The following is a 27,290-nucleotide window of genomic DNA, read 5'->3' on the forward strand; positions in this document are numbered from 1 at the left end:
AAACACTTTCGGTAGTTCTGTACTTATTTAAAAATACTTTGTGATTCACATTATAGTTACATTTCATTTTTCTTTTATATAATATGTAAATATATTGTGTATATAACAAATAATAATGGTTTGTATCGCATGTAACATGAGGTCAGAAGGTTGTTTCAAAACTATTTGCATTTCTTTTGTGTCATATTGATTGTGTAGCATTGATAAGAGATGACATCTTGCCTCAACAAAATTATCTTGTACTTTTAATACTGCATCAAGAAACACTAGTAAATTTTTAAGTTAGATCTTATTCAAGTTTGTTAAATTCCTAAATGGTTGTGTTCAATATTTGAAATGTTAAATTTCAATTAAAATTATATAGGTGCATATAAGAGTTGGATTGTAAATATGAAAAAATTGTAAAGACTGACAGATTTAGTGTAATAAAGAATGTATAGTCATAGACATATGTTATATTTTTGATTGACATTCCCAAAATGACAAAGTACTTCCTTTTAGTCTTGTTCTTTATTGGTCCTGTATGTTTGCAGCTATTGTTGTTTGACTTATGCGGTACAAACTGCTTTTGGTTGCCAGTAGAATGATAATTTTTATGCTTTAAAAAATGAATGCCTATTTTAGCTTGTAAGAATATAATTAATGCACTTACTCTTTGTGGCTAAAGTGGAAATAGATAGGTATAAACTTTGTAATGTGTGCAATATTATAACCCCAAGGACTATTACCGCATAAGTATTGAATGGAGAACTTTTGAGTTCTAGATGGTCCACTAAGTATGAAGGGGGCAAAAAGCATTTAAACCTATAGGTTCATACCAAATAAATTTCATATCACCGATAACTGCTATACAGCAGCTCATAGTTCGATTGTTGGATATTTTTATTATTCTTGACTATCTTTATGCTTTAATAATAATGCAATAAGTATGTAAGTATAATTTAAGAGAATTTTTTATGGATGTATACTTATTGCTAGTTGCTACATATCCACAAATATTTGTTATCAGTAAAAATTAAAACAAATTTTAATAAAAACTGTTATATCTTATTGAATTAAGCTGTTCATATTTAGTACAACTATCCAATTGTCTTGTCTAGAAAATTCCCTTTTCTTTGACATACAACGTCAAAAGCGTTTGTCATTTTCAATTTTCATTCAATTTGTAATTGTACTTGAACCGGCGCGGTCTTCGAGTTTTCGAGAAAATTATTAAAACGCATTGAAGCACGTGTAATTGCAAGCGTTAGTTGCGAAAAACATTCCTAGCTTTGTCTGAATCAGTATATAATTAAGATAAGAACATGACTGTCGATCAAGGAATCGATATTACAAAAGCTGGAGACCGTGGTGTGTTGAAAAGAATAATTAAAGAGGGAGAAGGCACGGAAACTCCAAATGCTGGTGTCGAAGTAACCGTGCATTATACAGGAACGCTTTTGGATGGTACAAAGTTCGATTCCAGCAAAGATCGAAATGAGCCCTTCGAGTTTACACTCGGAAAAGGTTAGTTTTACATTCAAATATATGTACGAGAACTGATTTTCAAAACGTAACTTTTGCAGGATATCAAGTTAAATATATAAAAAAATGTATTATTGTAAATATTAATGAAATACATATGAATGTCGAATACATCAGTCCTGTAATACTCTCTATTACAGGACCGATTTCTTTTATCCATAGGATTTGCTTTCACCCGAAATAACAGAAAAACATATGAAAATTTAAAAAAAATGCCAAGAACTTAAAAATTTAAAAATCATTTATTTAATTCATTATAATATGTATTTGGTGATATGTATATATTTACAGTACTATTAATTTCGTAAACATGCAAAAACATTGTGTGAATATAAATATTAATTCTTATCACACTGTTCATGCTGTTTATATATTATTGAGAATATCCTGCATTATATAAGAAAAGTTGCTACACTGCCAAACATTGTTCTGCATCACCCTTATCATGCAAAGTTTTATAAAAATAGGTCCAGCCGTTTCAGAAGTGTTTGGTAACAGATTCAAAAACATTCATATTTAATAGAAGATAGATGTACCTTAATTGTAATTTATTAATTGGTAATTTTTTATTTCATTTGCATATGATAGCTTCATTATCACCCTTTGACAATGTAACTATAACCACATCCTTTTTTTCACAAGCATTATCAACCACTAAATGTATTTTACAAATTAAATTATTGTACTTTTTAAAATTAAAATACATAAAATACATGCTATGTATTAAATGTACATGTAAATGTAAAGTGCATCGTAAGTAAAGGTAACCTTATCGCTTATCAACTATTTCCTCCAGACCACCTCATGTAAAGGATAAAGGATAAGTAAAAAGCAAAGATATAATGATAAGATTTTTATGTTTCTTTTTTTATAACATGATTTTCAAAATGGATGTTGGAATATTTATTAATAAAATACAGCTGTGCAACGAAAACTACTGGACTGATTTTGAAAATTCTTTCATCATTAGAATGCTGCACCTTCACTGGGTGACATAGGATATATATTTGCCACACAAAGCTGGGATGAACAGCTAGTTTATTATAATTTTCCTGTGGTTAATTCTAGGGAGTGTTATAAAAGCATGGGATATTGGTGTAGCTACTATGAAAAAGGGTGAAGTGTGTATGTTGACCTGTGCTCCTGAATATGCTTATGGGGCGAGAGGAAGTCCACCTAAAATCCCACCCAATTCCACATTGCAATTTGAGGTGAGTAATCAATATATTGATTCACAAATTTTTTTCACTAATAATTTTTTTTTAAAGGCAAATCAGCTATAATTTTCATCTCAGAACCAAAGATCGTAAAAGTTGGTGGCTTTGCCGTGAAGGTATAGCTTAAAAGACAAATTTATTACAGCAGTTTAAGATATAATAGTAGGCATTCTGAAGATTTTTCATGGCATCATACATGACTTATTTATCATAGTAAATTACTAGAAACATGTATTTGATTTGATGACCTTTTTAGATTGAGATGATTGACTGGAAGTTGGAGGATCTCAGTCCTAGCAAGAACAAGGGTATTCTACGGTACATTATAGAGCAGGGATCAGGCTTCGATAACCCCAATGATGGATCTGTTGTGACAGGTATTATTACATTTTGCAACAACTCTAAAATAAATTGTGTTTTAAACATATTCGAAAATTTTCGCATGCTTCCGTAAAAATAAACTTCACTGTGTTAAATAATAAATAAATGTTTCTGTCTTTTTCTTTCCTTCTATGTAATATTTACCTTAAATTGTAAACACTGTTAGATTAAAATAATTAAACTGTGTGGTGAGATTGTACTCTATTGAAAAAATTATGATCCGTAACATCCTCCTTACCTTGATGTGTTATTTTTCGGTAGATTACAGATGTGAAACTGTTTCAATATTAATAACTCATTTAATTTTTTTTAGTGGAATTGGAGGGCAAGTATGGTGACAAGATCTTCGACACTCGTACAGTGACATTCACACTCGGAGAGGGCAGCGATCAGAACATTTGCGAAGGTATCGAAAGGGCCCTCGAGAAGTTCCTCAAAGACGAGAAATCACGACTGACTATTCAGCCCAAGTATGCTTTCAAATCCGAGGGTCATTCTGAATTGGGGGTGCCTCCGAACACAACAGTTGAGTACACAGTGAAACTAATCAGCTTTGAAAAGGCCAAGGACTCCTGGGCCATGGACGGTGATGAGAAGTTGGAGCAGGCCAAAATAGCTAAGGACAAGGGAACGGAATATTTCAAAGGGAACAAGTTTCAGTTGGCGATTAAGAAGTACAGGAAGGTTGTCTCGTTGCTTGAAGGTAAGTTAAATGATATACTTGATGATGAGAAGAGCATTATCCATACTTACTAAAGTTATATAAAATACTTAAGATTAAGTATTTATTTTATGAAAAATTTATTAACGTTAATATTTAACCCACTAATATAACTGTTATATTTGTTTCACCAATCAAATCTAGCAGTTTTTTCTTGTATATTTACACAACTCTTCAAATCATCCACAGACATGCCGGAAGACGCATCTGAACCTGAGGAGAACAAATCCAAGGCCAAGGACCTATTGATATCTGCTCACCTGAACCTGTCTCTCGTGTATCTAAAAGTTGCGCCGGCGCATCACTTCGAGGCGAAGGACCACGCCACCAAGGCACTGAAGTTTGACCCTAAGAATGTTAAGGGTCTGTTTAGAAGGGGGCAAGCTATGTTGGGTTTGGGTGAAGCTGAGATGGCCATGAAAGACTTTGAAGCTGTTGTTGAAATGGAGCCTCAGAATAAGGTAGTTTCCTTTCTTTAATTACAATATTGTGTTAATTTTAAATGTTTAAGTATGATAAATAGCGTTATTTCTGAGACTTAGACCCATATCATTAATATTACTTGTTTGAACTAAAAATGATTTTTATTAATACAACTAATTAACTATCTAAATAGTCCAAATATTATAAAAAACATAAAAACTAATTTTTCATTTTATGGGTTTACTCTGACGGACATTGCTACCTGGCGACAAGACCGCATTTTCCATTTTCTTATTTATCGTGTGACATTTTAAAAGTATTTTTACTCAAATAAATGATTTATTGTGAATCAATATTCTGAAATAAGATGAAGGCAAACTAGACAAACTTACGCCAAAATTAAAAATGCTTAGCATCATTATAACAATATGCTTGTAAATCGCAGGCGGCAGCGAACCAAGTGATAGTGTGCCGCAACACGATACAGCGGCAGAAGCAGAAGGAAAAGCAGATGTACGCCAACATGTTCGACAAGTTCGCCAAACACGACACGCAGGTATGAAATTATCAGGATACCTTAACAGGTACCAATATGTATTTCCTCTTTATAGTATAGCAACAAACAGATGTGTTTAGCAAACACGCTTTCTGCCTTTTCAAAATTTATAATTCCTATATCCCAAGGTTGCCTGGAAGAAATCTCTTCTAAGCAATAAGGCCGCCAAATTGTACAGTAGATATAGATATTAGTTACTTGTTTTTGTTAACTGTTATATTTCCATTGTACAATAAAGTGTTAATAAATATATAAATACTTTGTAGAAGTGAAATCGGCCAATTAAGAATAAATTAATATTTATTTTTAAGAAATTAATTCATACTTCTACCTATACTTAATAATATAAAGTTGAGTTATAATGCGCTAATCTCAGGAACTGCTAGACTGTTTTCAACAATTCTTTCATCGTTGGATACGCACATAATCTATGAGTGTTGCGGGCTATATATGTACCACGGGCGAAGCCAGAGCGGAATGCCACAACTCCCACGACAATAACGCAATTTAACGAACTCCCTTTCCCCTTTTTCTTCACAAAAAGGTGGAAAAGCAGCGCGCCAAAGAGGAGGTGGACATCATCGGCGAGAAGGTCGGCGAGTGGGGCAAGGGCGAGGGCGAGTGGACCGACCGCCAGCGGGACAGGAAGCCCACCGAGTTCGAGAAGGAGAACCCCAATATACTGATGCTGGATAAGGTAAAGGCAGAGGGTGGGAAGGGGGAACGATCCGCCTGGACACGCAAAAAATTTCATTAAAATCGGTCTAGCCGCTAAGATCTTCTCAACGGCTAGTGCATAGAAGAAAAATATGACAGTAGATTCTTAGATCATGCGTTTCGCTTGAAAACACTAGTTTAGAAAGTACTAGCTGTTCTTCCCGGCTTCGTCCGTGGTACATTGTGATGTATGTTTAATTGTAGAAGTTGAACATGACATCGATTGTAACTCATATTCTCTCTGTTTTTCTTTCAGGATGGACAGTTCGAGAACATGTGAAAAGGTTGGCGACCAACCAGTTTGTTGGCCGATGTTGGTTATGGGAATTGCAGTTTGTCAAACAATATATTAAACTTCTCCTGTAAGCTTACGATTTTATCCATAAAAGTTGCCTTATAACTATAGCATACCACGTGGGCCTTAAAAATCCCTCGAAAAACCAAAGGTTTCGCTAAAAACAGCACATCCAGGATTTATTATACCATAATATACACTATAGGTACTATTATACAATATATGTCTTACAATTCAAGCAAAAAATGTGCATTTCAATTATCTAGGAACCCTCTCACATTAGGATTTTACGTAATTTTAAATATTTACTATAAGCAATAACTGGATTTAATGTAGGCTATATTTTAGTCCAAGAGACGAAGTTTGTTTTGCTTTATTGTTTATGTTATTCTTAACTATGAAGACTCCGTTGCAATTCTTTTTAGCTGACATCGTCAGATCTCTGCCCCTACTTACGAATAGTAAGCCTTTCCAAATACTTATTGTATAAATGTGATAAATTAACTTCAGTCATAAATAAGTTCTCAAATTAAAATCAAATTTTAGCGGCTGTTTCGATTTACACAATGTAGTGTCTTGCTAGAATGAGAAGGAATATATGCACTATTTTGGCCTTCGATCATATACATACTTGTATTCTATCTCTCATTCCAAATGGCTATCTGAGCGAGATAGACTTATTAGCTCGCTCAGATACCCTTTTATTTTACAAGTGTGTATTGGTGTATTATTTAATTTTTTACCATTAATGTAATTTTAATATGAGGGTACTTTAAAGCTAGAAATCGTAGCATTAGCTTCGTATGTGCGTACACCTGTCGTGTCTTATACAATGCATGATTATAAACGTAGGAAGGAGATTGAAATATGAATACTATTCGAGCACCAAAATGATATGAAACATATGTTTGTCTCTTTCTTTTGTTTGGCTATAATCGTGCTATCTCAATCTAAACATGTACTTTACAAATTAATTAAGGTGCCTTTTACGTATATAACCATATTATACAATAAATGAATATTTACAGCAATAATTTCTCAAATATATTCATATCGCATTTAAGTCCTTACCAATAGTTCAAATATTAAAAGCAATACGTTTTGAGTAGTTTTTAATGGAATTAGTGTTCTTGATGAATTTAAGTCGAGATGTTTTGCAAGCGTAATAATAGTGCAATACACTGATATTTTTCAAGTTTTCTTACAGAGACTTCCTGCTTTAATTTTTTCATTATTGATAGATTTTAAGAAAAAAAATCTTATTATATATGTAATAGGACCTGAAAAATCTGCGATATCCCGTGAATTTTATTAACATAAGAATTTGTTTAAAGGAAAAAATATCCACATCAGTACATGTTGTATCTCCATGTAGTTTGTTTATACGTATGTTTGTGTGTATATCGGGTTTTACTGGTTTATTATAATTGTTCGAGTGTCATTGTTACTGACAAGGCGAGTTCCAATAAAGTGCTGTTATGCAGTTTTTATGTTTTTTAATGCTCATATCCAATAAGCTTTCATCCCCAAATTCCTCCCAATCTTTTGCCTTATCCGTCAAGGCGCTTCCTATTTATAAAAACAAATGTGTCTTAATTCGTTCAACATTTGTGAGGTTTTTCAACACATACAAATTAACATTTGTCCAGAAATTCAGTATATCGTTAGCACTAATACGATTACAACAAAAACCATCTTACTGCTAAGTCTTAGGATTAATGCTTCTTAACTAATTGGCTTACACATTAAGGGACTATAAATAAAAGGCCCGATCTAGCCAGATTGTTTATTACGTCAAATATGGTTCATACATTTCAGATTGAGTTTCCTACATTAACTGAAAACATGCATACATTCATAATAACCATGTAAACCTATGCTCCTATATTATCTGATAACGTATAAAATATAACAAAACTATATTTAGTGTAATAATGGAGGCATGCATTACTGCGGAGGTAGTTCGATACGTAGTAACTATACTGTAAAGCTGTTTGCGATCCGTCTATGGAGATTAGGATAATATGGGCGTCATTGGTAGCTTATAGATTCTCCGCAAATATCTTGGACATTGAAATGGATGGTGACTTCGCAGAGGTTACTGTAGCAACGAGTCGACTTATAACAAAACGCGAAATTTCAGTTTTTTATGTCATCGTCGGCGATGGAGCTGGTGGGTCGCCTGATGGTAAGCGCTACCACCGCCCATGAACATTTGGAGAGGCGTAGGGTCGATTGCAGACTTTACGCCTCTACAAATAGATTGCCGACTATAAATTGGAAAGGGTTTAAGGGAGGAAGGAGGAGGGATAGAGGAAGGGACTGGGAAGGGTAAGGAAAAGTATATGGGTCTCCGTAAATGCGTAGTCGGGTCCATTAATGTCAAGTTATTTGCCGATGACCATATAAAACTGGAAAGCACCATAGGTTTGCAGTTGGCAATTTTCTTGTCACCGACAAAACTAGCAACCATAATCTGCCATCGTCTCCAATCTCTTTATAATGTGGCATTTTATCACATTGTTAAGAAGCTTTGAAATGGTAGCTCATATTGACAGTACCTTATTCGAGATAAACACGGTGTAATTAACGTCCGCCAAACGACGTCTCTGTTATTTTTCTTAATTTGAGCGTCGCTTAGCAACAACATACAATAAAACAACACAAAATAAAATAATTATAAAAAATAGCGAAAAATTATCGTCAAAAATAAAACACCAAAAAGCAATAATCAGCGTCGTAAAAAAAAAAGCCCACTTGACTCGTGGTATTTAAAAAATAAATATCGAATATAAATCATAACTGATTATTAATTATTATAATTTATAATAGACCGCGCTTTACAGTATTTGGAACATTAAGCTTAAATTTATAGTTCACGGAAGGAGGTTACACAAAACAGAGACACCTATTTACAATTTCGAAATCTATTTTAAAACATGAATATTGAATATCATTAAAACACCGAAGTAGTCCTTTATTAAATATTATGCCAATAAAGAGCTTAGAAAAATTTGAAAATATCTTTGTATAGGTACCTTAGTATTATGCAATAAGACATTTTTAATCCAAAGACAAGGACTACAAATAAAATGACATAAAATTAGATTCGACACAATAATTGAAAAATCTTACACTTATTATGCGATAATTTAGAAGCTCTATGTATAATTAAAAAAAACTGCTTACTACATGTATACGCTGAGACCGGGTTTGACGAGGCAAGTATGCTACAATTCCAGAAGTTTTCCAAATCTCCCTTCAATTGACCATCATATGAGTTGATATGAACAGAACTAAAAATAGACCAAACAGCAAAACACAGTCCTCTTCTTTACTAAATCACGAAAATCTCGTTCTATCCAAGACTAGAATGACTATATCCTCCCAAACACCAACCTAATTTATCTTCCAGAGATATTGTCTTATTTATACAGCCAATCCATGAATCCTGCCCTAATCACACTAACAAACGATAAACGCACATAGCTCGTAAACCCGGTCCGGACCTTAATGTTACACAGATTTAGTCGACTAATTTATTACACGTGGCGGGTATTGGGGTAGTATTGTGAACCGACCTGATCGGAGGCAACGCTTACATATCGAGGTTTATAACACATCCGTAAAATAGAACCACAATACCCTGTGATCGATTCTAACCTAATACCTAAGAGCTAGGGACATTTATGGTCGCAAAGGTTACAATTTAGAATTTCTCATACATTTATGGAGCCAAATCACTATGAGGTATCGGAACTTAACTAAAGTAACGGCCTAGTAGGTACTTTTTATAAGAGTATTTTAGAACTAATCTGGGGTAAGGGAAAATAGTTTTAAAGATATTTTGACTTGATGATATATTATGCAAGAGTCCAAATATTTAATGGGTGCAATCATTTATGCAAAGGATAATTCCACACATACCGTTTGTTACAAGTCTAGTTTTAGCCCAATATATTAAAACAGTAAATTAACATGCACAATTTAAACTATGTATTAACGTTGGGTCACTGGTTTTGGTGCTTCTCGTATTTAACAATATCTATATTCATAATTACAGTGTTGTCATTAAAATATGTGAATTTGTCACTAAGACAAAGAACGATACAAATATTTCTGTTCAATAAACAACTTAATTATACAACTTGAGGCCTTGTTCGAAGTGTAAACTCTAAAATATAATCTATTTTATATTACTTAACACAATAACAAGTAATCATATCAAAAATATATATCAGATAAACAATATAATACCTGTATATACCATACTATAATATATATAATGAAAAATTTCATACCACCTTGTTCCCTTTGCGACGAAATACACATAGAAACGGTAAGTCTATAATGAATATAAGATAATTTTGCATAAGTACTATTACATTGAGGTATATAACTAACATCATGTATGTAAGCTATCTGCGGCGCGATCCCACTGGCCAAAAAGTTTGCGGATATTTACTTCACGAGCCCAAAACCGTTTATTAAGACTTCGAAATCTTATCCATACATAACGCGTCCTTCGGTACCGTTTTGACGCAACGCAGCGGCTTCTACAATAACGAATCTGTTTGGGTAGAAGTAAAGTTCAATTTTGCATGTCAATTATCACAATATAGGCGGAGCCAAAGCAATCAGATGGTGTATAATTTACACGCAAAATTGAACCCCAATAACGATACATAGACTTCTACTATGACTTTCTATACAACAGTAAAATGCCGCTTGCCTGTTTGCATCGAATCAACAAATCAAGTAATAGTCATCGAAATTGCTCACCAAAAGTACCACAGATAAATCATACGCAAACTCTTTGCCCAGTGAAACCGAGCCTAACTGTCGCAATGGACAAAATACACCGCGACGTCGAGTTTTATTTAGCTATTTAATTGAGTCCATAATTTTAAATTTCGAAATGACAAATCGCACAAAACACAGACAATCTAAACGCTTTTTTTTTTCTTTTTTTTACAGTAAACGCCGCAGTGCATTTTGTTAAGCTACAGTACTGCGCTGTTTATTCATAAAAATGAACTTCCTCACAGCGCAGCTTTGGAAACTTTTCGAAATCGACGCATCGAATGTTCGAGAAGTTTTGAATTTTGTAATTTTTAGAAGCATGGCGTATGGCTCATGCGTATGTCGAATCGTTTAACACCAGATTTGTTATCTCGATTACAGCCTGCGATCGTACGTGGGGAAGATACACGTGTCCACCAAGCATTGGACACTAGCTGCTAAATAGCAATCAATATCTACTTTTTAGATATAGTTCTCAACCAACACGGAGAGTTCTTCAGAGACTCTTTCTTCGACAAAGTATTACAAATTCACGTAGATCTCACCATAAAAGGTCAAACGTTATTTCTGAATACAAAAATACTCCACAAGCTGTCTTCCGTGGATCTGTAACACTGTCACAAACAGTCAGTACCCGCCCCTCGACGACCGCCAGGTGTCTTGCGTCTGTACCTTTCAAGCCAATATTCAAGCTACATCGTATGATTTGATATTTTTCGCACATCTGACATATTTTTCACACCGATTTTCACTTAAGTTCGCGGAACTTATAAATACATTACAGTCTTTGGATACGATTACCACTAAGACTCCTTTGCCGTATATTTGTAAATAATTACTCTCTCGAAAATATATTTCGGAGTTAAATTCCTCTTATATAATATTTTTTTTCCTTTGTATCTCTTACTGCCTTGCAGGTTTGCAGGCTAATTTGTAGTATTATTTTTCAGAATTTTGAGCGCACATGGCTTGAGAAATCTTCCTTTCAGTTACATTTAAGTAAAGATAGTTGTCGATGAAGACCATATGCGTAAAGGTGGATGCGTCCTTATTCCGGACAGCATATTCGAAGGGGCTGCGATCTAAATTCGATATTGTAATAGAACCGAGACGCGATACGGATGCCGATCGTACGTATTTGTACTCACTCCCTACACTTAAACCACTAAATATACATAAAAATATCACAGCACTATCGATTCACTTACACTAAAATCACGACGCTTTGCATCGCAACTTTCAATAAAATTATAATAAAAAAGGAATCGAAATTGAAATGCACGAAAATACCGCCGCTGGTTCGAGAAAATTCGATATTTCTTCACCGCCTTCGTCCATGGAGCCTCAGCTATATAATGAAGTAATGACTGACAAACGAGTCGATAAAAAATGTTATATTATAAAATAAAATTATTCGTTGAATGTTTGAGAACATCAAATCCCCACTTAAAACTAAGATTAGAAATTTGGCACGAAGTAAAATATTTGTATAGGACACATAAATAATTAGTTCTCGTTGGACCAGCGACGTCATCAACTAAAGCAATAATTAAAATGCAGATTAAAAGTGCCGTAAAACGTACCAAATATATACAAAAGCTTTTCCACCAAAGATACTTAGCCTAAACACTTTGGAAATTATGCCTTAAGGTTTTCGCTTGACTGACCGCCGTGCAACTTATACACCTAGTTGCGTCTCTCTCTAAACCACTCATTGGAAAGGGGCCAGAAAGAGACGGAGTACCAAAACGCAACTTTGTAGTTTGATGTTTGTTATAAACAATCATGCCATCTCGCTCTAAGCATGCACGACACGTAAGTTAAAGCGAGATGACACGATTTTGCTACAGAGGCATTTTGTACAACATGACACTGAATTTTTTTTTATATCTGTTACAATATTACTTATATTATTTAGATTTTTTCCTATTATTTTCTTATTACAAACAGTACCAAAGCTTTTTTTTGTTATTTTTTTTTATCTTTTAAAAAACCGAGTATCGTCACATCGAGCGAAAACATAAAAAATCAATAAAAAAAACTCAAAATACAAAGCACTCACTCTCGACTTTCACGCGAGACAAAAAATTCCATACATTTTTTATACAACACAATTTTGTGTAATTTTTTCGAATGTTTTTTTTATATTATTTTAAAGGTGCAAAGCGAAATACTTAAATTAAATGAGGTAGCGTAATTCTATATGTATATATATGTCTTAGTCTGGTGGGATATATGTTAAAAATGTATATTATAAAATACAATAATACATAGATTAGTGAGGTACAGTGTTACTGCATGAGGTAGCTATATGGATGGGTCGAAACGATCTCTGTTCGGTCTCACGGATATTCGTAACAAGTGCATGGCAGTGGTATAGTATTATATTACTATTTAATATATTAACAACAATCGATATAAAATGGCAGTAATATTTCTTATTATATGGATGCGGATTACAACAAGTATAAACAACTATAACTGGTCGCTATAAAATATGTTAAAATAATCAATAAAACATCAAGGGCCTAACACAAATGGTATCTATTAAAAGTCTATTGTACTGTAAATTGAACAACATGTATAAAAAGTATCCTCACACTGTGTCTATAATGATAACATACTCTATTGTATATGTATTTAGTATTACAAAAAAAAAAAAAAAAAAGACTTCCCAACAACATAACCTAGTATAATCTATGGATCTATAATCTATGGAATCTGTAGCACCACAACATAACAACAGCACGTACCGACGAAGACCGTTCCGACTATAAACAACAACTGATTAAAATATATCCGCATTAACAGTTATCCGGCTTGCCTCATCATAGCTGTAGTAGTCGGGGAACACCTTAGTGATCATGGGCGGTTCCCACTTGTGGTCGAAGCTGGTCTCCAGCTCTGAGAACCTGGTGGCCTTCGTTGTTTGCAGGTCGCTCTCGATTGCCATGTAGTCCGTCTCTTGTGTGGGGAGTACCTGCAAATTTTGGTATTTTTTTATTTTTATTGCACACAATTGCAATGGCGGTCTCATCTCTGCCATTTCTACAGAAAATATTTCGTCTTGTGATTATTTAACTGTAGTGATGCATTAGACTTATCAGCTAATTTACATGACCAAAAAATTTACTTGGCAAGGTGGCCATGAGGAAACTTAGGTGACTACTGATTACTAAGAGCATTAGTATATTTCTGATTGATACATAATATAAGTTAGTTATATAACTTAGTTTTTGGTAATCACATAATGTATAAAGTTTAATATTCTTTGCAATATCAAAGTCAGATAATCTATAATTTAAATTTGTCTTAAGAACCAATCAACATCCACAATGCTACTGCATTGAGAGAAGAAAAAAATTAAAAAATAATGATATTATAAAATTATTAAGTATTACCTGGTCATTCCTAATAGTGAGCAATGGGTCGATGTGTGGCAGAATGTACTCGTCCAGGTTGGTGGAACTGAACTCAGGCCCGTACTCCAGCGGGACGATGGCTTCTGATTGGAGGATGCTTGACGTTGTTTCTGGTGGACAGGCTATGTGCAAAAAAGTATGTATTGTAATTATAAACAACTAGCTGCGCCCCGCGATTTCACCCGCGTAAGTCTGTATCCCGTACGAATATCGGGATAAAAGTTGGCTGTGTTATTCCAGTTGTAAAGTTATCTACGTTCACTGCAATCAGTTCAGTAATTTTTGTGTGAAAGAGTAACAAACATACACATACATATACATCCATCTTACCCACTTATATATTAGTAGGATAGGATAGGATAACAATCACACTTAATATTGTCATTTGTTTAAGAATACTTCTATATCTTTTAAATCTATATTGTTAGTTGTGGTGCTATTGCATTAGGTATTTTTTTTTGGTAAATTTACCAATTTTCACCTAAACCATTTCTGTGTGAGTTCAGTTCAAAGAAAACAAACAAAATTCATTTTACTACAGTATCTACAAACACTCGAGGGGTTACTATGACATCGTAAAGCAGATATAGTGAAGATAAGCAGGAAATCCAATGTGAGGAAAAAATAAACAGAGATGGATAACGTGGGGTGCCCCCTAGGCCGAAAGAGTAGAAGAAATTCGATTACTGTGGCGGGAAACGGGTGGCCGAGAGGCTAGGCGTTGCTACGGTTTCACAAAAAACACGGGTTCGAATCCGCCTCGTGATCGAATGTTTTTCTTTTCTTTCAAAATTTCTCATTTGCAAAGCATTTCAATGCTATAAAACTAAAAATTAAAAGAGATGTGGATGATGTGATGGATAAGTTCCCTAGCGCCAGCACTTTCCCAGATTGAAAATACATTCATGTTAAGTTCATGCTACTTTAAGACGTCATAGTACCTGCTTACATAAATACTCACCAAGTGGTATATCAATCGGCATAGTCTTATAATCCGTGTTCTGCTCTTGGCTCCCAAACAACTGTAATTCCTTTTCGATAACTTGATCAATGCTCTCCGACTCCATACTGATCTCGGAGTCATCTTGGTCGTAGAACACGAATTCATCCCAGTTATCTCTATTCTGAATGACTGTATTGTTTACAACTGCGGGGTTATCTGTTACGGATTTCACTGGACTACCCTCATTGAAATGAAATTTGACAGCGTTATTTTCGTTGTTCCTCGAGTTTTTCTCGTCTATTTCAATCGATCTCTGCGAGCTGACTGTATGCAATCGCAACATGTGCTTGCGCCAATTGGGATAGCTCGAGAAGGCTTTATCGCATATTTGACACTTGTTAGGCTTCAACCCCGTGTGCGTGTTGAGATGCTGTTGCAGCGCCCACAATTTGGGGAACGTCTTGGGACAGTAGGTGCAACTGTGAATTTTGGTATCCGAATGCGAGTTTAAATGTTCGATTAGACGATTTTTGGCGTTGTAGACTTTTCCACAGACTTTGCACAGGTGCAGGACCGTTTCGAAGTGTTGCGGCAGATGTCTGAAGAGGAGATATTTCTCTCCGTAGCTCTTGTTGCAGACGGGGCAGGGGAAGATGGTCTTCTTGTGGACGTCGAGGTGCTGCTCGCAGGAAACTAGCGAGGTGAACAGCTGGCCACACTGGCGGCACCAGTTCTGTATGTTGGAGTGGTGCTGGCGTTGGTGCACCACCATGTCGCGAAGTTTGTCGAAACTGAACGGGCAGAGATATGATTGGATGACTTTGATATTCATAAAAGCTATCGTGATAATTTGAAACTTATATTTAATCGCTAAATAACAAAGAAAATAGAATAACTTCAAAGATGTAAATTGGTCAAAGTCAGAAACAGATCCACACACGTGATATTTCAATTTATAAAACAAAAAATATATATCAAATTGGGTATTTTTTAACTTAAATAAAAAAAGCCCAACCAGTCTCAATTAATCACATTTTCCCCTGAAACCCGGTTCGAGCAAGACCCGCCAACTCACACTTTCCCGCAGGCCGGCTCGAGACAGCGGCGCGCGTGCAGCGCGTGCGCGGCGCGCAGGTGGTCGCGCAGGCGCGGCTCCGTGCCGTAGCGGTGCGAGCAGCGCGGGCACGCGAACAGCTTGGCGCGCCGCCCGCCCGCGCCGCCCGCCCCGCCGCCGCCGCCCGCCCCGCCCGCGCCGCCCCCGCCCCCGCCCCCGCCCGCCGCGCACGCCGCCATGTGCGACACGAGCGCCGCCAGCCGCGGGTACGACGCGTGGCACACGTCGCATCTGATTGGGGTTTATGTTGTAGACGCCAGCGAATATTGGATTGCTATTGTATAATTGACAGTTGCTTGTGTACAAGGATATAACTTCACGTATATTTTCACATCGTTTCATTACTTGACCAAACATGCTCATAGAATGTTAAAGTCGCTTTGTCGCCAGTCAGTCATATGTTTAAGGTGATCTGTTTTTTTACAAAATAAATAACTTAAAAAATTTAAGAAAGCATTAAAAACCTTTAAAAAAAGGTTTTTTTTTTATATATTCTACAACTCGTACGATACCAGTGCCAACAGCTACTGGAAATTAGCACAGTGAAGAGTAAAATATTAGTATTACTAGACAATGGTTTAAAAAAAAAATCTATAGAAATATTTTTCAAATGGACTCACTCAAATCGATTGTTCGTGAAGTGGTTGTTAATATGCGCACGGAACAATGAGTATTTGTCGAACTGCCTCCCGCACACGATACAAGAGTACACGATATCTTCGTCGCCGTGTTCGCACGAGAAGTGCGCGTCGAACTCCACACGATTCTTACAAATCATCGAACAGAATATACAAGACACCGCCCCGAGCTGTTCTATCATTTCATCCGGGTCCACATCCACCTCTGTGTCTGAGCTGACGTTACCAAAGTGTTTTCTCAGGTGATCCGCTGAGTTTTCTTTCGACGGTATATTTTCCTCACAAATTGGGCACGTGTATATGAACGACAAGTGTTGATCGACATGTTTCTTGCATATATCCATCGAGCTGATATCTTTTTGACATGACACGCATGAGATTGGACCAGTGCTGTCCGTGTGTATGACTTCGTGCAAACGCAACTCTTTCTTTGTAGGAAACCTGTGAATGTTATGTATAATTATAGTAGAGGAGCCCAAGAGGGGATTTTGAAATTTAATCAAGCGCATCAGATTAATATAAGGTAAGGTACCTTACCTAATGTTATGCATGAGGTACAATATTGTATAGGTTTCAATATTGGTGGATGCGATGGTTTGGTGGATGGCGTGATGATATCGATAAATTGTCTAAGGTTAATCTTAAATTGTAGGAAATGCGGTATTGGGATTTCTGATGTTGTAATTTACTACTAATATCTTAATCTGAAGGGCAAAAAATATGAACAATATGACCTTCTCATTTTTTTTTATACCATAATTATAGTATAGAAGTATGGATATCTCTAACATATTGATAAAAGACAGGTTCAGAATGATAATTGTTTATGATAACATCTATCATCTATCATTTTTATTATATATCGCCAAACCATAGCATAACTGATTTATTCATTCAATAAAAATCATTTGTTATTTACAACTCAAATGAATTACAAATACTCATACAAGTAAATTATTTAAAACTGATATGCCTTAAATATTATAAATAAGTTTATCTCTATGCCCTAGCCTTCTTGGCCCTTGACATATGATAAGATTTTCCAAATACTTTCTATCATGTATTTTTACGTAAACAATTTATAATAATGTTGTTATGACGCGCCATTAATGCATCTTGGTACATAATTGTCGTAATTTTTGAAATTGAGAAAAATAAAAATAAAAAACCGTCTAATATTATAAATGCCCAAAGTTTGCATGAATGGACGCATCAATGTTTGTTACTTCTATGTGAAATCAGCTTGTCATATCTGTATGAAATTTGATAAACACAGAGGTATATTTGAGTATGGATTAGGACATAGGCTACTTTTAACCTGGGTACCACATGGGTAATGCTGTGGGTTACGGCTAGTATTTATTAATTCTTGAACTTGTAGAGTGTTTCTACTATTAAGTATTGTAACTGATAAAATAATTAATAATAACTATTAAACTGAATTTATTCTACCTATATCACTTTGATGATCTTTTCAGTCATAATTATGTGCAGTGGAAATAAAGTTACAAATTAAGGATGAAGACACTTACTTCTTTTTGCATGTGGAGCATCGAAAACTCTTTGGATGCATAATTTTGACATGATACTGAAGTGCTGGCAGTTTGGAGAAGAATTTTTCACAGCTATCGCATCTGTAAATTAATATTGCGTTATAAGTCAAATTAATAGAAACCACGTCATATACTCTCAATTTAGTACTATCAAAGTTGTTTTTTCATGCATTGGATAAAACCTTGAGATAAATTATAGGTTCCATCTGTTACTTATTCTATATCTGTTTATAGCTTGGCTTTGGCAATGTTTTATGTTTTCCTAAGAAGATGTGGGAAGAAATCAATGATTTCCTATTTTCCTGGATCATTTTGAATGGCCCGATTGCCTTTAAAACCAAAATAAGTGCTTTACCTAATATCTAAAGCATTTTATCACGGTATAAATTGGGTCTTGTGAGTAACAAATACTAGAAAAAAAAGTTACTTACTTGTATCGTCCCTTGATGACATGGCTGGTATAACAGTGGCCTCGGAAGCTAGGATAGCCCGCAACCTCTTTCCGACATATCACACAAGTGTACAGAATGTCTTTATTTCCTGTATGTTTAATATAATGAGCGTCATATTCCCTTTTGTTTCCAAATGTTTCATTGCAAATGTTACAATAAATCCCACCAACCAAGTCTATTGTGGTCAATTTAAGGATACTCCAGTTTGAATCTGTTTTGGGCGTGCTTGAAGCCATTTTTATTTATGTGCAATCCATTTATTTATAATTTTCTATTGGTATTGTCATTTGGGAGTTTTTGTTAGAGCTATTGCATACATTTTTTTATTAATTTTGCGCCTACATGATTTTGATTACTTTCCGGTCCTGAAATGTGTCGTATTTTAAACCACTCGAATAATATTATGTACATAAGCTTCATGACATAAAAATCATATCATATAGAGAAAAATAAAATAACAGTTTTTGCTTTTGACTATACCTATTTTAATTGGATTTGTATTAAACGCAAAGAGTATATTAATTATTAAGTTATAAGTCTGTAGATTTCCGTTCCGTCATAGTCGACCTTGGAAACCTCTCGTTAATAAGATATTTAATATACAATTTATCAATGAAATCGTTGGTTTACACATTAGAATATCGAATAAAATTTCCTTTTTATAGCATATCGTTAGCATAATATTGTAATTTTAACATAATACTTCTGAAATATGTATTATCGGCTTAGTACTAGATAATATTAAGCAAAATGTTTCTAATCCAAATAGTTAAATAGATACTCACGAAATTGGACAAAACTTATTATTTTATAAAAACACAAGTCCTACGTTACATTTTACATTACAATAATCAAAAATTATTTGTAAACCATAAAAAATGTAACGCCGGACGACAAACAACGCCAAGAAAACGTGTGAATTTTGCTTTTGGTTTTGACAGATGTGGGAAGAAATCAATGACTACGGAATCGGATAATCATAGTTAACACGATTATAGTTGTACAAAACTATGCGTGGCATTCAAGAAAAAGAGAGAAATTATATACAAGGAGGAGCTGTATTTCAATACGTATTGAAAATATGTCCGACATAGAGTTAAGTAATTCAAATTGAAACGTAAACATCGATTAGCACCTGTTGAAAAGATGAAAGAATGATGCAAGTATCCAAATTAAAGCAAATAAATATTTGACATTGACTTTGGCGTTTTTATTGATAAACAATATTTTCGGCACGAAAAAAATTATTAAACGTAAAATAAAATAAAAATTGCTACAGTAAACAAAAATGATGTAAATACATACAGTACAAATCTTTAAAATATTAATAAATTAAGAAAGTGTTATTTCAGTACTTTACGGTAAGTGCGCACAAATTATATTTTTATTTATTATTAAAGAAATAAGACATTATATTTAGTCGTTTTCAAATTACACGAGTGTTTTTGTAATCGTTTTCGTAATTTCCTTCCATACGTGTGAAGCTTAAATATTGCACGGACTCCATAATATTTTGTAATCATAGCATCTGGCGTTTTGCCAAATAAATTCCAGAAATAAACCATAACTTATGCGTGTGAACGTTTGTATTAACCGCATATTACCACCAATCTAAATCAAGTATAAGAAGAGTTCATTATTTCAATGGAGCGTCATAACATACATTCAAGTGGCCACGGGTCTTTTAGGAGTAGGGATTCGACATCATCGACAGGCAGTGATCCGCGTGAGAAAATTAAGGATTGCCTACGGAAATTCATAGCGTTTATGTTTACGCAAGTAGGTGTTGGCGCACTCGTAGTCTGCTATGCGATTTTAGGTGCTGCAAGTTTTATGCATATTGAAAAGGATAGCCCTGATGAGCAGTTGGAGAATGTAAAGCAGTGGCGACGAAGTTGTGTCGAACAACTGTGGAATATAACCAACAGATATAATGTTTTGAATCAAACAGCGTGGATGTACAATAGTAACAATGTATTAAAGGTCTTCCAAAACAATATAACCGCGGCAATACACTTGGGTTATAATGGGAGAACTCCAGAAGATATATGGTCCTTTCCTGCAGCGCTGATGTACTCTTTATCAGTATTTACAATGATTGGTTATGGGAATGTGGTGCCAAAGACAGTTTGGGGTAAAGTAGTGTCAATAGCATACGCTTGTTTTGGAATTCCTATATATGTGCTCTACTTCTGTAATATGGGGAAGGTATTAGCGCAGTCTTTTAAATGGTTGTATATAACAGCACATGAGTGCAGCCGGCGTGATGACCCGTTGCTTGAAGATGGCGAGATCCAACCGATCAAGAGGAAAATCACTGTTCCTTCAACAGCTTGTCTATGGGTTATTTCCTTCTACATTCTGACTGGAACGATAATGTTTGGAGCTTGGGAGAAGTGGAACTACCTGGACTCAACATATTTTTGTGTTATCAGCTTGTGCAAGATTGGTTTCGGTGACTTTGTTCCAGGAGCGAATATTGCAGATTCAGCTGAAGGTTCACATCTGAAGCTGGTTATTAATTTCATTTATGTTCTACTTGGAATGGGTTTAGTGGCCATGTGTTATAATCTAATGTGTGAAGATGTTAGGGTTAAGGTTAGGGAGCTGAAAGAGGAGCTAAAGAACTGCCTAGATGATATCACATTGAAGATAACTGTTTGTATGAATGACACTAAGTATTATCATCAAAAGCAAACAAGGAATATTAAATAAAGAATATGTAAAAACTCTTTGGTAGTTATAAAATACCTCAAGTAGGTTTTTCCATGACCTGTGCATTTTTAAAAGCTGATCACATTTTATAAGCATTTTTCTATGGTTTGTGTTGTTATAAATGCAATTGTGTTATTGATGTCCAAGTGTTATTTTAAAGAAAAAAGTTTGTATATAAAATATAAAATTGTTAAAAAGTATAGGGCAGTAACATATGCAGAAAATGCGCTGAAAAACTACAAATAACAAGCAAAAATTAAAGCTTCATAATTTTAGGATCAGATAACGAGCTAATATTCCAAAACCTTGTATTCAGGTTTTTAAGTAACAACAAGAGTTGATTTGAACAAGAAGGTATTTAACCTTTGAAAATGTTTTTATTCTAATTTAGATATTTTTAATTTTGAACTTAAGGCCTCAAGGAACTTGAAGAAAATTGAGTAGAGTTTATTGTAATACATATATGCAAAAGTAAAGATAGGAATTTATAAAGTCATGCTTTAACTTAGTTTAAGTGGATAATCAACTATTTTTATTATTTAATTCTGTTAAAATTTGATTTATTTTGATTTGGATTTTATAACATCTTACAAAAATAAAAATTATTTATCTTTCATGTAAAGTAATTTTGTTTTTTTTTATACATATCTTCTTCCTCTACTATAATTTTTCATTTCATTTAAATAAGAAATAATTCAAAGTGTTTCAAATTCTACAGCTTATAGTAAACTGTAAAAAAAATTGTACTGGAAAAAAATATATTCTCAAACTGGAAGTGCCTTTGCAATTATTAACAAATTGACAAGAACCATTATAATACACATTGAATAATTAATTATTCCTCAAAAATTTATACCTATAACTAAAGTCTTAACATTAAATATAGAATGTACCACCCCTTTGAAAAGAAGAAAATTAATTAAATTTATTAATATGTTGCGGAGTGGCTATTAACATAATGCACTGCAGGCTGTAGAATTAATAATGAATAAAATATGAAAAATAATGAATAATGATTAAAAGTTCTGTCATGTTTAGAGACAACATTTAAAATATTCCAGAAATTTTGTCAACCAACATTTGATCAATAATGTTCACCTGAATACTGTTACAGTTATTTATAATGGTTTTTTTCTTTTTTGCCTGGTAAAATAAGATTATAAGATAATTCTACAAGAATCAGGAAATATCAGGCTCTTTCCAGCCATGCTTCATCACGAGTAGGGGGCGGCGCGATGCTGCCGATCCGGTTGCGTCGCGTGAACGGCCACGAGGGGCGCGAGAATGACGTACTCTTCCATCCGGCGAGGCAGAAGCCGCCCATGCCGGAGACACTGGTGTACTTCGGTGGTGATGTTCAGGTGATTTACATCAAGAGCGAAATTAGTATACGTAGGCGGCAGGACAGACATATTTCTGACTTTATATTCGATATAAATGATAGAAAATTTGGCATATTTATATAAATGAAGAACCCAAATATAAAATATTACAATTTAGTATATACATAGTATGCTTCTTATATCCGAAACCTATTTGCCAAATTATAAAGTTGTTGTGTAGTTGCATATCATTCTGGCGCTGACACAATAACCCCAGCTCCTGTAATTCTAAACCCAATAATCACACATTGAATTCCATCCACACGTTTATCAGGATTACGAGGAAGTGATGCAAACCCACCGCGATAACAGGAACTATGTGAAGTGGTCCCTCGAGAACACGGCGCGGATGCTCAGCGAAAACTTCCCCACCAAACACATCGTTGTTGTGCGACCGGCGCGGTAGGTACTCTCGATTATGTGTGTATGGGGGAAATTGGGTTTTAAGAATAGTATTAGATATTACCAACTCATCGGTGTATATGGGTATCACTACATTGTTTAAAATAAAGTCGCTTTCTCTGTCCTTTACGTCCCTATAGTATGGGAGGCCAAGATGCTAAATGTGTATTTACTCGAGCGTTTAGGAAACCTACTGGAATTCGTAGTTTAGTTGATAGCAGGAAAGAAAAGTCCTATAATATTTTTAATTTTAGCGGTGGAGAAATGTTTTTTTTTTTTGTTTATTGTAAGGTACGTTAGATTTTGATATTTTTAATTCATTCATTCATAAAAGGGGTAAAATAAATATAATAACATCTATTAAACTTCTGAAAATTAACGGGTGCGATGCCGCGGGCAAAACTACCACACACACACACACAGTAGAAAATACCACACCAACTAACTTTATTTACTAACTAAACTAACGTTTCAATGTAAATGCTAAAACCAGTGCATTGCCTTCGATTTGATTGCTGAACTCAAGCTCATTTTTTTATTCGTATAATCTATTACAAGTGTTTATGACTAGTCGTTTAGCTAAGGCGAGATCATGGGTGGCCGTGTGGTAAGACTCCGCCCCGGTATGGCGAAAGACAGGTTCGAATTCCGCCTCAATATCGGATTTTTCTAATTATATTTTTCAAATGCATTCGATTTTTTGTCTCCGCTAGTTTTTAACCACGTAACCGCGTAAATCCACAAGCCATTTATTTAAGACTATCTGGTACCCGCGAATTCGTTGGCGTGAGCATTAAACGCGTACAAAATGGAGGAAAACATCTTTTTTTCCGTATTTTCTGCAGATATCGTGGACTTCAACGTTCTCTCTCTTGTCTTATCTCATATATAAACTTACTAAACTAATTTTATTTACCGAACTCTTCCGCAACGGCTGGAACGATTCTTATGAAATTTTGTGTGCATATTGGGTATGTCTGAGAATCGGCCAACATCTATTTTCATACCCCTAGTGATAAGAGTAAGGCAGAACAGCGTTTGCTGGGTCAGCTGGTTATATGTATAGATTTCCTAGTTTCGCGTGTATCCCGGCTGCAATGAGTAGCCAGCGTTAACGAAAGCGCGGTAAGTTGTTCCAGGATAGAGTACAAGAGCTTCAGTTGCTACGACAACTTCGTGCCGAGCAACAACGCGGGCGTGCCCGACCACACGCCCACGCACCACGCGCTGCACCATTTGGAGAAGTTTGTGCAATTTCTGTTTATCATCCTAATCTATAATAATATGTATCTAACAACAACCGTTTGTTATTTGTTTGTCTGTTTCGTTATCAATTCATAGCATATAGCAAAGTCGCTTCCCGCGTCTGTCCCTAATCCCTATCTATTTATGTGTATGTTTAAATCTTGAAACTTCTCTATAGATTTTGATTTTTTTCATAGATAGAGTGATCCAAGAGGAACGTTTATATAAACGTCTATTAAATGCTCCGAATTTATCGCGTGTGAAGCCGCGGGCAAACAGCTAATTATAAAGAAAGAAAACAAACGTTTTGTCGACTATTTATTTAAGCAAAAGTTAGTCAAATACTCTATTAATTAATTTTAAACGACCTGTCCAATGACACATTCATACTCATTTAATTACTGTCCCATGTTGGGACCCTTAAAATAATTTCAAAAATTTTCAAATAAATTGTAGCCTATAAGTTCAATCTAATATTGGTCTATAGTCTATACACATGTAAAGTCAGATCTTCCCATATCTACAGACAATAAATTACTAATTAATTTGCTTGTTTGTTTGCTTGAACGCACTAATCTCAGGAACTAGATAGCCCATTTATTGAGGAAGGCTATAAATGTACCACGGGTGAAGCCGGGGCGGACCGCCAGTTTAAATTATTGGCTAACGTGTAATCATGTTTTGGTGCCTCCCTTGTCCAATGATTTCCAATCTACAACTGGTTGGATCTAGCCTACACCCCAGTCCGTTATTCCGCGGCAGGTTGCTGCAAGAGCTAAGCATACGGGTGAAGGAGTTGCCAACACGGCAGCTGACCGATGCGGTGATGTGCGGCCTGTATGCTGATGATGACGTGGATATTGAGGAACAGGTAAGCTTTAGGGGAAATTTGTCAAAAAATCTGTGTGTACTTGAAGTGAAGAATTTTATTTTATTTTTTTATTTTATTTATTACAGAAACAAACAGTCATTATTTACAAAGAGTAATACATAATATAAAACACAAATAGACTTTGAGTTTCATATTTTAATTAAATTAGTGATTATAATATAACAATTTCTATGGTGTGTGCAAACATACAAGAATTATTCAATTATACAATAAAAGAGATAATGTGAATATCTCTTTTATTTTAAATATTTTGGCCCACAGTAGGTAAAATAATGCTCGTAATTTTTATAATTTAGTATTTCTGAATCTTTATATATACGATACAATCTTTTGCTTAATTAATAAACATTCGTACTTGGGAACATTGTTTGAAATCAAAAAAGATGAATTAGATTAAAGTTAAATTTGTATTTATGTTATAAAGCTGAAGAGTTTGTTTGTTTGTTTGGTTGAAAGCATTAATCTCAGAAACTACTGGTTCGATTTGAAAAATTGTTATGATTTGAAAAATTCAGTGTTAGACAGCCCATTTATTGAGGAAGTAACGAATCTAAAGTGACTATACCACGCGGACGAAGTCACGGGCGGAAGCTAGTGCTTTTATGATATTTACCTCTCCGCAGGGTGCAAGTAATAACGAAAATAAGAGCAAATCAAACGGCGCCGCGAAATGCGACGCAGCGGCCGGCACCAGCCTCGAGCACAAGCAGTGAGTAGGTTTAGTTCCAATGGATGTTGTGGTGGATATTTAACTACCCACTAGTTTTTAAATCAAACAACAAAAATCTTCAAACTAATTGCTTGCTATATTTGAACACTTGAATTGCTTATTGCTTAATTGTGTAATGTTATTTTGGTGTTGGTAGTCTTTGTAAAATTTAAAGTAGGTAAATAGCAAAAACGCAGTTATGCATAAGTCTTATAATATTTACCCGAATGGAGAGTACTGTAATTATTCTTTTTGTAAATGTAAGTAGAATATTTAAGAGTGTTACAATGAATGCCCAAATTTTGCTCACCATTGCCTTATTTCTTTTTATTGTTAGGGTTGCCTGGTAGAGATCGCTACTTAGCGATAAGGCCACCGTTTTGCTATATTATTCGTACGTCTTTAATTAGTATTTCCTATGTTGTATGAGTAATTATTATTGATTCACACTGATCTCTACATTTTCTCTAATTCACTTCACATAATGTTTATAATCAATTGAGGAAACTGAAAATCCAAAAAAGCGTCTTTGTTTAAACCATCTCCATTTAAACAAATATTTCAAGATCCAGCCGTAGTCGAGATTTAACGATATAAACGCAAATCAGAGCTTATATTTTTATATTTATTATTGTATTTCGTATGAAAGAATAAGTTTATATAATAATATGCTTCAAAATTTTGTATATATTTTGTACATGAAACCCAGGTCCCCACTTTGGTGGCGGGATACCCTGACCCTGGACAAGAGCAAACTCAGTCTGGTCGGCTTCAGCAAGGGCTGCGTGGTGCTCAACCAGCTGATCTATGAGTTCCACTACACCAAGACCCTGACTCCGTGGGACAGGCACATGTGCAGGTAAGCTTTTTATATCATAGTCGACAATGGAGCTGGGGGATCGCCTGATGGTAAGCGCTTCCACCGCCCATGAACATTTGGAGAGGCGTAAGATCGATTGTAGACCTTATGCCTCTACAAATGGATTGCCAACTTCAAATTGGAAAGAGATGAAGAAAGAGTTGACGAGAGGAATAAAGATAAGGACTGGAAGAAGGGTGAGGAAAAGCAAACGGGCCTCCGGCTCCCCCCCTCACCGTATGAAACACAGTAGCATGCTACTATTTCTGTGCGGGTGTGGTAAATCCCCGGGGCGAGCTGGCCCAACTCGTGCCGAAGCGTGCTCGA

At 35.0% G+C, this 27,290-nt stretch overlaps 4 protein-coding genes across 5 annotated transcripts in view; 3 read left to right on the top strand and 1 right to left on the bottom strand.

Moving 5' to 3' along the window:
• The first annotated feature begins 1,143 nt into the window (after positions 1-1,143).
• On the top strand, positions 1,144-7,320 carry LOC119836053 (peptidyl-prolyl cis-trans isomerase FKBP4). 2 transcript variants are annotated; one of them, XM_038361268.1, is made up of 8 exons: positions 1,145-1,506; positions 2,593-2,735; positions 2,998-3,118; positions 3,436-3,825; positions 4,033-4,304; positions 4,712-4,822; positions 5,367-5,519; positions 5,796-7,320. In XM_038361268.1, the coding sequence occupies exons 1-8, from the start codon at positions 1,305-1,307 to the stop codon at positions 5,817-5,819; spliced, it is 1,416 nt and encodes a 471-aa protein (XP_038217196.1). In that variant the 5' UTR covers positions 1,145-1,304; the 3' UTR covers positions 5,820-7,320. The 2 variants fall into 2 exon arrangements, with proteins under 2 accessions (XP_038217204.1, XP_038217196.1); XM_038361276.1 differs by lacking the exon at positions 5,367-5,519 and having other exon boundaries at positions 1,144-1,506.
• A 286-nt stretch (positions 7,321-7,606) lies between these two features.
• LOC119839444 (zinc finger protein 260-like) lies at positions 7,607-19,685 on the bottom strand. Its single transcript, XM_038365708.1, has 9 exons — positions 19,545-19,685; positions 18,739-19,124; positions 18,287-18,388; positions 16,737-17,195; positions 16,260-16,347; positions 16,078-16,229; positions 15,021-15,793; positions 14,039-14,181; positions 7,607-13,617 (listed from the first exon to the last, which is right to left on the bottom strand). The coding sequence occupies exons 2-9, from the start codon at positions 18,993-18,995 to the stop codon at positions 13,426-13,428; spliced, it is 2,166 nt and encodes a 721-aa protein (XP_038221636.1). The 5' UTR covers positions 18,996-19,124; positions 19,545-19,685; the 3' UTR covers positions 7,607-13,425.
• Positions 19,686-19,977: 292 nt separating this feature from the next.
• The window catches only part of LOC119839445 (UPF0565 protein C2orf69 homolog), a 9,938-nt gene continuing 2,625 nt past the window's right edge, over positions 19,978-27,290 (top strand). Inside the window, exons 1-7 of the mRNA XM_038365709.1 lie at positions 19,978-20,120; positions 22,679-22,835; positions 23,131-23,258; positions 24,398-24,502; positions 25,266-25,374; positions 26,019-26,104; positions 26,814-26,963. Coding sequence (XP_038221637.1) covers positions 22,710-22,835; positions 23,131-23,258; positions 24,398-24,502; positions 25,266-25,374; positions 26,019-26,104; positions 26,814-26,963 — 704 coding nt within the window. The 5' untranslated portion in view covers positions 19,978-20,120; positions 22,679-22,709. The remainder of the gene's footprint in view (positions 20,121-22,678; positions 22,836-23,130; positions 23,259-24,397; positions 24,503-25,265; positions 25,375-26,018; positions 26,105-26,813; positions 26,964-27,290) is intronic.
• On the top strand, positions 20,149-21,491 carry LOC119838554 (TWiK family of potassium channels protein 7). The gene has a single exon (XM_038364543.1). The coding sequence runs from the start codon at positions 20,404-20,406 to the stop codon at positions 21,472-21,474; it is 1,071 nt and encodes a 356-aa protein (XP_038220471.1). The 5' UTR covers positions 20,149-20,403; the 3' UTR covers positions 21,475-21,491.

The sequence above is a fragment of the Zerene cesonia genome, chromosome 3, assembly GCF_012273895.1.
Source record: "Zerene cesonia ecotype Mississippi chromosome 3, Zerene_cesonia_1.1, whole genome shotgun sequence".
Lineage (NCBI taxonomy): Eukaryota > Metazoa > Arthropoda > Insecta > Lepidoptera > Pieridae > Zerene > Zerene cesonia.